Source organism: Grammomys surdaster, unplaced genomic scaffold (assembly GCF_004785775.1).
Source record: "Grammomys surdaster isolate TR1022 unplaced genomic scaffold, NIH_TR_1.0 262, whole genome shotgun sequence".
Taxonomy (NCBI): domain Eukaryota; kingdom Metazoa; phylum Chordata; class Mammalia; order Rodentia; family Muridae; genus Grammomys; species Grammomys surdaster.
In genome coordinates, this window is record NW_021604703.1 from 5,127,046 (window position 1) to 5,133,709 (window position 6,664).

The following is a 6,664-nucleotide window of genomic DNA, read 5'->3' on the forward strand; positions in this document are numbered from 1 at the left end:
AGAGAGAGAGAGAGAGAGAGAGAGAGAGAGAGAGAGAGAGAGAGAGAGAGAGAGCCTTTATATTTTAATATGCTTTAGCAAGCTCAACAGCTGGGCCACTTCCAAACCTCCTTGTGGCTAACACACTCCCTTCTGGTATTCTCGAGTTATTACTTTCTAAAATCTATACTTTATCTCTGCTACCCGAGGCCCAATTGGAGAGTGGCCCCTTGGGCCTCTTTTCCCTGATTCTTACATGGTTGGTTCTCTGTCTTCCACAGCTCTGATGTATGTTTGAATTGTCTTCCTTCCTTCTGCCCTGATGATTCTTTTCTCCCTGTCCTATGTTTCCTTTCCAGGAATCCTCAAAGTCCCGCCTCTGTTCCACTGCCCATTGGCCGCTAGCTCTTTATTGACCAATCAAAAAAGTAACTGTTGACAGGGACCCACGGCAGATGTTCAAATTCCCCTGTAAGCACAAATCAAATCCTCAACATTCTTCTCCTACATATCCCACCCCCAGTAAGTAGGAAAAGACACTCAACGGAGGCTTTTCTCTTGAGAGGGAAAGGAAAAAATGGAACCTACACCCTGTGGGGAGTGGAAGAAACCCTGTGTGTGTGATGCCCTGAGTGGATGTGTGTTGTGTACATGGGCACAGCTGTGTATGTACTCAATGAATGTCTTCTACAGGGGTGGCGGACCTTGCCCAGATGAGGTTTAGAGGAATGGTGAAACCTTCTGTTCCAAGTGGGAAAGTTAGTGTGTGCAGAAAATGTCCACTATAGCGTTCTCCCAGCACCCAATGTTTATAGGCTGAAGACTGCTTCCCTACAGAGACTGCACGTAACAAGAATAGCCAAACCTGCCTTCTTGTTCAGCTGTGTATAATGCTACCTTGTGTATGTGTATGTAACCAAGGTGTAATATACGTCTTGGTTCAGCTGTATACAATAATCCCACTGTCATGGTTTGACACAGCCCTCACCCCTGACCCCCTGAATAGCTGTAGCCATTTTTTTCCATGCCTGCCAGCTATTTCATATTGTTGCTGTAACAGGCCTGCCAGTCATTGACACAGAGAAGTGACTTGGCTCAAGGACATGCTGGCCATATATCCTGTTTTGTTCTGTATGTTCTGTATGAGGTTTGCTAATCTTAAGAAATTCCACAAAGCTTTATGTAGGACCCATCAAATCAAAGGTCAATGTGAACTGTTATGTCTAAAATAGCTTGATTCAGAGCTGACCACCAGGCAGCCCTTCCTGCACCTGCGTGTGAGCTCACTGTGTTTTTGTGGCTGACACTGAAGAATGCTATGAATAAGCCAAAAAGTTATGATTATAATACTCATGCTATGCTATCCCAATGTTCTGAAATTTCCCTGTTCACCACCCATACACCACCCGGCACCTTACTCAGGACCAATCAGCTTAAAGGTTAGCTGGTAATATTTTGCTTATGAAACCAACTGTTCCCCTCCTTGCCCTTTAAACTTTTGAACCTAGTTTTTCCTATAAAAAGTCTACTCTGAGAGCACACTAGTGCCACAATTAGGTTTTTCCTTCTTGTGGACCTGGACATCCAGTATTACAGTATGCATTCAATAAACTAACTATTCTTGGTTAGCTGAGATTGGTGTATGTATGGTTTGTGTGACAATTTCCTGGACCCCAACACCCACCCACCTCTATGCTCAGAGAACCTAAACTAGCAGCTTTTATACATCTGTTGTTCCTCCATCTCCTCACTGCCCCAGTCAGGTCAAGTCCATGGAGCCATGCAAGGACACAGCATGGCCTTAGTAGGGACAGAATGACATAGTTCCTGCCCCTGGGACAGGGCCAGAGGGCGTGGGCCTCCATGAGTGCCATGGCTGCTGTGGGCATAAGTTTTGTTTGTATAATAATGCACATATTTTCATATTCCTCTGAGGAACATCCTCCCTGTTAACGTTAATGACTCCATGATAATCAGAGACAGCAGGAGTCCAGGAGGCAAAGGTGTGGCTAATGTCTCAGAGAAATGGTAAATGCTGGGACCTTCAGGTCAGCCCTTAAGGCTGAGGGAAAGAACTCTAAAAACATAAGTTTGTAAATACATAATTTCTCAACTATGAAAAATATAAAGATGCAATATGAATTGTGTAAGGGTTTTCACAGATCTAAAGGGACAGAGGCAGCTGCCCTATGAGACAACTTGTTAGAAAGATGCTAGGGAAGTAGATTAAGAGGTTTAAGGAGTAGTGATGGGAGGGTAAGATCCCACCCAGCTGAGTTATTGTTGTTGTTGTTTATGCTTACAAATGAAGGCAGATTCCTGAGTTCTGGGTCAGCCTAGGACAGAGTTCATTTATGTCCACGCGTGATCAGAGTGGTAATCTCAGGACAAGGTCCCACCCAGTTAAGTTTACAAAGGAAGGCAGATCTCTGAATTCTTTTGCAGTGTTAAATAAAGAAAATAAAAATGTATTGCTGTCCTTTTCCTAAGAGACAAGGGGCTAAGGTTATGGAAGGCTAATTCATGGGATGGTCAAGAGGGAACCTAGAATAAATAACTGAACTGATATGTAAATTAAAACCTGGGCTTTTCGTCTGCATGAGGTGAGCTAGCAGAAAGAGATAGCAGTTCCTTTTTAGAATTTTTTTTTTCTATCGAGAGCTGAGCCATCTGGAAATCTCTGGAGAGCAAACACAGCTCTTCAAGATTTTTTTTTTCTAATAGGATTTCTAGTTTTAGATGGAAAAAAAATCTATGGAGGGAAAACACAGCTTTTTTAGAAATTTTAATAGCTCTTTTAGAATTTTTTCTCACAGGATTTCTGACCTTGGTCTTTTAGAATGTTTGCTAGCAGCTATCCAGAGAAGGTTGTCTGATGAGCAAACACAGCTCTTTTAGAATTTTTTTTTCTGGATTTCTGATTTTGATCAGAAAACCCAAGAATTACTTTAGAATTTTTTTTTTTTCCGAGACAGGGTTTCTCTGTGTGTAGCCCTGGCTGTCCTGGAACTCACTCTGTAGACCAGGCTAGCCTCGAACTCTCGAACTCAGAGATCCGCCTCCCTCTGCCTCCCAAGTGCTGGGATTAAAGGCGTGCGCCACCACCGCCTGGCTAGAATTTTTCTAACAGGGTTTTTGACTTGGTCAGAAGATTCAAGAATTTATTTTAAACAGTTTTTCTGACTTTAGTCAGAAAACCCATGAGCTATCCAGAGAGCTTTTAAAAGTTTTACTAGCAGAGAGAGAGCCGTCTGGAGCAGAAAGCTAGCTGTCTCAGCCATAGATCTTTTGGAGTAGCAAGAAAAGATGTCTAGAGCAGAGCAGAACACACACATGAGAGAGAGAGGGGGAGAGGGGAGAGAGAGAGAGAGAGAGAGAGAGAGAGAGAGAGAGAGAGAGAGAGAGAGTCTGAAAAGCCATCTCCAGCAGATTACAGAGCCAGGGGTTATCTACAGAGAGCTGTCTAGAGAGCCATATGGAGCAGAACATAGGCCTCCAGCTTGGACCCACGATTGACCTCAAGTCATTTGTTTTCCCTGTTCCCAGACGCCCCTTCTCTCAGAACCCAGACCTAGCCTTGGCACAACACTCAACAGCTTGCTCTCTTCTTCTCTGTCTCTGTCTCTCTTTTTCTGTGTCTGTCTCTGTGTGTCTCTGTCTCTCTTTGTCTCTCTTTCTGTGTTTATGTATGTCTCTGTGTCTGTGTGTCTCTGTCTGTCTCTGTCTGTATCTCTGTCTCTATGTGTGTATATGTGTGTGTCTGTCTCTCTCTGTGTCTGTATCTCTGTGTCTCTGTCTCTCTATATCTTTCTGTCTCTGTCTGTATGAGTATGCATATGTGCACGTGCATGTGTGTGTGCGTGTGTGTGTGTGTGTGTGTGTGTGTGTGCATATGTCTAAGACAATGGATCAGGAACTGAGGCAGGACTCAATGACCTGCAGTACCAAAAAAAGACACCAGAGGGAGGAAGAGACCACGTGCTTCAGAAAAAAAAAAAGGGCAGGAAGACTATTTTCCCTCTTCTTAGTCTTAGACAGGCTCTTTCTAAGTAGCCTAAGAACTCATCTTGTAGTGCCAGGTTGGACTTTGTATTTTCAGTGGTCCTCCTGCCTCAGCCTCCCAAACACTGGGATTATACCCTTCCCTTTAATTAGAATCTGTATGACACAAACCAAGAGTCAACACACAATCAAGACTCGACACACCTCCAGAAAAGACTGAGGAATATAAAAGGCATCATCCTGCATGAGTTGTGGTGAAGGAGTTCCCTTTCTCATCATTCAGGAGTCTGAGGCAGGAGGATCACTAGTTTTAGGTTAACTTGGGTTATACACCTACATAGCATCTCAAAAAAGGAACGAATTAAAACTTGCTGTTTTAATATCATGTTGATGTTTTACTAGAATGCTTTATTGCTTCTTTTGTTTTATTTAAAATGTGGTGCTGTATTTTGACATTAGCATATATCGATAGTATAATGAGCAAACTTGAACGCTATAATTTTTTTTCTGCAGAGAAGAAATCAGGACATAGTATTTATTCCTTTAAAAATAAGTTGGTCTCAGGAGCTCCTAAGAGAACTTGCTACTCTTCCAGAGGATCCAAGATCATTTCTCGGTTCCCAAGTTAGGCAGTTTACACCCACTTGAAACTCAAGTTCCAGGGGATCCAACACCCTCTTAACCTCCTTGGGCACTTGCACACTTTCGGCTGTCAAAGGCTGTCCCAAGAGCCCTGAGTTGTTTTCTTGTGTTTTTAGCTCAGTCTAGATGGACTTCACTCAGATATAGGACTGAGGGGCTCAACCTTAAGAGTCCCATCTGAGGCTTGTGTTTTCACACATTGTCAGTCTAGAGGGAGTCCACCTCTAAAACATGTTTGCACTCCCGAGAGCAGTGGAGCTTCATGCTTCTTACCATGGCAAGACAAGATTGAGTGTGTGGCCAGCCTGCTCCCTGCTTGTTGTCTGGCCCTTCCGTTCCTTTCTAAGGAGATTCCTGCTCCATGTTGAGCTGCAAGAAGTCTGACTCTAACCAATAAAAGGCTGGATAATAGCAGTAATGACCAAAGCAGCAGCTGTCTCCCACAGGCTGTTCTGAGGTCCACTGCCATGTGGACAAAGGGAGGCAAGCCAGGCTTCCCAGAAAGCCCTTGGGAAGCCCTCTTTGCCCTTCCTCTCTTCACCTGGGATGTTACAAGATGGCTGGTGCCTCAGCAGCCATCTTGGAAACATTAGGGTCAGTGTGTGTTCCTGAGGGTTGTGGAGGAGAGGCCTGGATGGGTCCTCATTTCTACTTTACATTTTCTACTCTGGATTTGTCATTATAGAAATAATGATACTCTTAGTTTTCAAACTAAGTATAATCAGGATCTTCTGTTTCTTAGAGCTGAGATTCAAGTGTCTCTTCTGGTAATAGTGAAATTCTATTCTAATTTCTGCATGCTCTTTCTATTCAAAGAGCGGTGTGAGTAGCTTAGCAGGAGGAGACAGTAGAGGTGATATCCAAGGTCAGGTCCTGTGTCTTTCTATCTTAGACACCCTGGCACCAAGCTGATATGCACAATGCTAAGAGGACTTCGAGACCCGGTTGAGGAGCCTAGTCACTGTCTCTTTCATGTCCTTGTTCCTCAGGCTGTAAATGAAGGGGTTCAGCATGGGAGTAACCACAGCAAACATGATGGTGGCTACCGTGTCCTGGGTGGAGAAGGAGTCTGGAGGTCGTATATAGATCCCCAGAACTGTCCCATAGAACAGGATGACCACAGACAAGTGCGAACTACATGTGGAAAATGCCTTGTGCCTGCCCTTGGCAGAGGGTATCTGGAAGACTGCCACAGTGATTCGGACATAAGAGACCACAATGAGAATGCAGGGGGCCACAAAGAAGATCACAGCTCCCAGGAAGACATATTGATTGATGCGTGTGTCTGAACAGGCTAACTTCATGAGCAGGTAAGCATCACAGTAGAAGTGAGAGATCTCTGGAATCGAGGAGCAGAAGGTCAGTCTGCTCATGAGGAGTGTGTGCACCAGAGAGATGAGGCCAGAGCATATCCATACAATGGCTGCCAGCCCCACACAGAGCTGGGGGGTGATGATGGTGTGGTACTGTAGAGGATAGCAAATGGCCACGAATCTGTCCAGGGCCATGGCAGCCAGCAGAAAGGTGTCAGCATTGCCAAAGGAAATTAGAAAGTACATCTGAGTCAGGCAGAGGGCATAAGAGATGGTGCCTGTTCCAGACACGTGGCTAGCCAGGAACCTGGGGATGAGATTGGTGGTGAAGCAGATGTCAACGAAGGAAAGGTTGGCGAGGAAGAAGTACATGGGGGTGTGCAAGCGGGTGTCAGAGCTGATGGCCAGGAAGATGAGTGTGTTCCCAATCACTGTGAGCAGATACATGCATAGGAAAGACCAGAAGAGGATTTGTTGCTGCTGTGGGTCATTAGTGATGCCAAGCAGGAGAAACTCGCTGACCCCAGTCTCATTCTCTCTCTGGTTGGACATCTTCCAGAGGCTCAGGCTCCTGGAGGGCACAGGACAGAGACTGGAACTCACTGTGTGTTCAGAATCAGATCATAGCTCATATGTTGGAGTTTTCTACCAGAACTGTGTGTATGACACTCTCTCTCTCTCTCTCTCTCTCTCTCTCTCTCTCTCTCTCTCTCTCTCTCTCTCTCTCT

The 6,664-nt window shown here is 44.9% G+C and overlaps 1 protein-coding gene and 1 non-coding gene across 2 annotated transcripts; one reads left to right on the top strand and one right to left on the bottom strand.

Moving 5' to 3' along the window:
• The first annotated feature begins 2,856 nt into the window (after window positions 1-2,856).
• Window positions 2,857-2,919, top strand: LOC114628051. Its single transcript, XR_003712438.1, has one exon. It is a non-coding gene; the product is annotated as a U7 small nuclear RNA (small nuclear RNA).
• Window positions 2,920-5,546: 2,627 nt separating this feature from the next.
• On the bottom strand, window positions 5,547-6,488 carry LOC114628031 (olfactory receptor 1D2-like). Its single transcript, XM_028775984.1, has one exon. It carries the CDS (start codon window positions 6,486-6,488, stop codon window positions 5,547-5,549), a length of 942 nt encoding a protein of 313 aa, XP_028631817.1.
• Between the last annotated feature and the right edge of the window lie 176 nt (window positions 6,489-6,664).

Bases quoted from the DNA above. Each gene is read 5' to 3' on its own strand.
- LOC114628031 (XM_028775984.1), bottom strand. From the start codon at position 6,488: ATGTCCAACCAGAGAGAGAATGAGACTGGGGTCAGCGAGTTTCTCCTG.